At 35.0% G+C, this 2416-nt stretch overlaps 1 protein-coding gene across 1 annotated transcript; it reads left to right on the top strand.

Moving 5' to 3' along the window:
• The first annotated feature begins 1249 nt into the window (after positions 1-1249).
• Positions 1250-2185, top strand: LOC107538173 (olfactory receptor 6C2-like). Its single transcript, XM_016214336.1, has one exon. It carries the CDS (start codon positions 1250-1252, stop codon positions 2183-2185), a length of 936 nt encoding a protein of 311 aa, XP_016069822.1.
• The last annotated feature ends 231 nt before the right edge of the window (positions 2186-2416 follow it).

Raw genomic sequence — 2416 nt, 5'->3', positions numbered from 1 at the left:
CTTCCCATCCCCCAAAAGAATGACTAAGTGACTGAAGTGGCAGCATTCCTGTGTTCATTTTGAACATTTGTTTGAAAGATAGAATAAACAGAAATCAGTTACATGTTCTGGTCAGTCTGTTTATTGGCTTCTATAATAAAATAAGTTGCAATATCATGCAGAAAATAGATACCATTTTAGCAGTGAATAATGTTCAAAACTGACGGACTGAGTAAGATTTCAGTGATATATATATCTATCTGAGAGTGTAGATGGGCTGTAAAATTAAATATATATATATATATCTTGTCTGTGTCTCAATCTGATATAAATACTTGACAGTTGTTGAATGAGTGACTAAATTTCCCAAAAGGATTCTGACTTTTGAGTAAGCCAGGATCCTCAGTGAGTGATTTTTCTCTCTGTTGGAAGCTTTGCAAGTGGGGTTTTCGCTATAATTCTGCCCCAACCTCAATAAGAACAGAACACAATAAGTTCAACAATAAAGTAGATGTTCTCATAAAGCAAATAAACTAGATACACAAGGGATACATATTTTTATTAATTGGTGTCAGAAAATATCGATATTTGACATACTGATTGTATATTAGAAACATTTGAGTCCCTACTAAGTGTAGCATCAATTAAGATAATTCATTGACTGGAAGATGAGGAAGGAAAGAGAAGACAGTCATGACTTGTGCAGGCAGTAAAGGTAACACACATAGTCAGTAAAGGCAATGCACATATTCAGGGGGAACAATGAGGAGTGTGTAACAGGGGGTGGGACAAGCCACAGTGCTTAAGGTTGGTCATAGGAATTAAGCACACTTAACCTCAAAATACACCAACAAAAATTTTATTTTGAACAAAGATCTCCAGTTTTGCTCTAAAGTCTGCATAGTACCTAAGGTATATTAGCACATTTTTTAAAAAACCAAAGTGTCAAGGAAAGACATGAAATCAAAGATAAAATTTTTTGATTTTGTGTCTGAATAGAAAAAAATTCTTGAAAGCCAAAACACATTATTATTATCCATAAAATTACACCTACTCAGCAATCTACTGTCACATGGGAAAATCCTAAGCAGCACAGAATATAAAATAGACATAAAAGGTCTCTCTCTATACACACACACACACACACACACACACACACACACATAAAACTTGAGTACATTAAATTTTAGAACAGTTGAAATAATCTCTACTCTATAAGAAAATTTCTCTGAATATCACACGCAGATTGGAAAGACGTCGGAAGTCAGTGATGAGAAACTGTACAGCGACAACATTCATTCTGCTGGGACTGACAGATGACCCTCAGCTGCAGGTTCTGATTTTTATCTTTCTATTTCTCACCTACACACTGAGTGTAACTGGAAACCTAACCATCATCACACTCATCTTTGTGGATTCTCACCTTAAAACACCCATGTACTTTTTCTTAAAAAATTTCTCCTTTTTGGAGATCTCATTTACATCTGCTTGTATTCCCAGATACATGTATAGTATTGCAACAGGTGACAAGGTCATTACCTATAATGCTTGTTTCATCCAAGTGTTTTTTACTGATCTCTGTGCAGTAACAGAATTTTTTCTTCTGGCTGCCATGTCCTATGACCGCTATGTGGCCATCTGCAAACCCTTGCATTATGTGACCATCATGAGCAGCAGGGTCTGCCGGATTCTTATCCTCTGTTGTTGGATAGCTGGTTTATGTATATTAATCTCACCACTTAGCCTGGGTTTAACTCTAAAATTTTGTGACTCTAACATAATTGATCATTTTACCTGTGATGCATTTCCCTTAGTGAAAATATCATGCTCAGACACATGGCTCATAGAACAGACAGTAATAATCTGTGCTGTGCTGACCCTGAATATGACTCTTACTTGTGTAGTTTTGTCATATGCTTACATTATCAAGACAATTTTGAGATTCCCTTCTGTTGAGCAAAGGAAAAAGGCCTTTTCTACCTGTTCTTCCCACATGATTGTGGTTTCCATCACCTATGGTACATGCATTTTTATCTATATGAATCCTACAGCAAAGGAACAAGTAGCCATTAATAAAGTGGTTTCACTGCTCATTTCTTCTATTTCACCTACATTGAACCCATTTATTTATACCTTGAGAAACAATCAAGTTAAGAAAGCCTTCAAGGACTCATTCAAAAGAATTGCTTTGCTCTCAGCTAAGTAAAAGAAAATAATATTTTCAAACATCCCCAAAACAAGGATACATTTTAGTTTTGAAGTTTATAATCTCATTTGTTTTTTACAATATATACTTGAGTTACATTAATTCTCTGGACATTTCTTCAACCTATCTTCCATTGAGCCCTGCTCAAGCTATTTTTGTATCTGCATTTTGCAAACCAATATCTGATTATTTTGAATGTCAGTTTATTTAAAAACTATTTTGGGGAAAAAA

The sequence above is a fragment of the Miniopterus natalensis genome, chromosome 2 (assembly GCF_054644295.1).
Source record: "Miniopterus natalensis isolate mMinNat1 chromosome 2, mMinNat1.hap1, whole genome shotgun sequence".
Classification (NCBI taxonomy): Eukaryota; Metazoa; Chordata; class Mammalia; order Chiroptera; family Miniopteridae; genus Miniopterus; species Miniopterus natalensis.
The sequence above is the reverse complement of the archived record's forward strand: the minus strand, read 5'-3'. Positions and strand labels throughout refer to the sequence as shown.

Bases quoted from the DNA above. Each gene is read 5' to 3' on its own strand.
- LOC107538173 (XM_016214336.1), top strand. From the start codon at position 1,250: ATGAGAAACTGTACAGCGACAACATTCATTCTGCTGGGACTGACAGAT.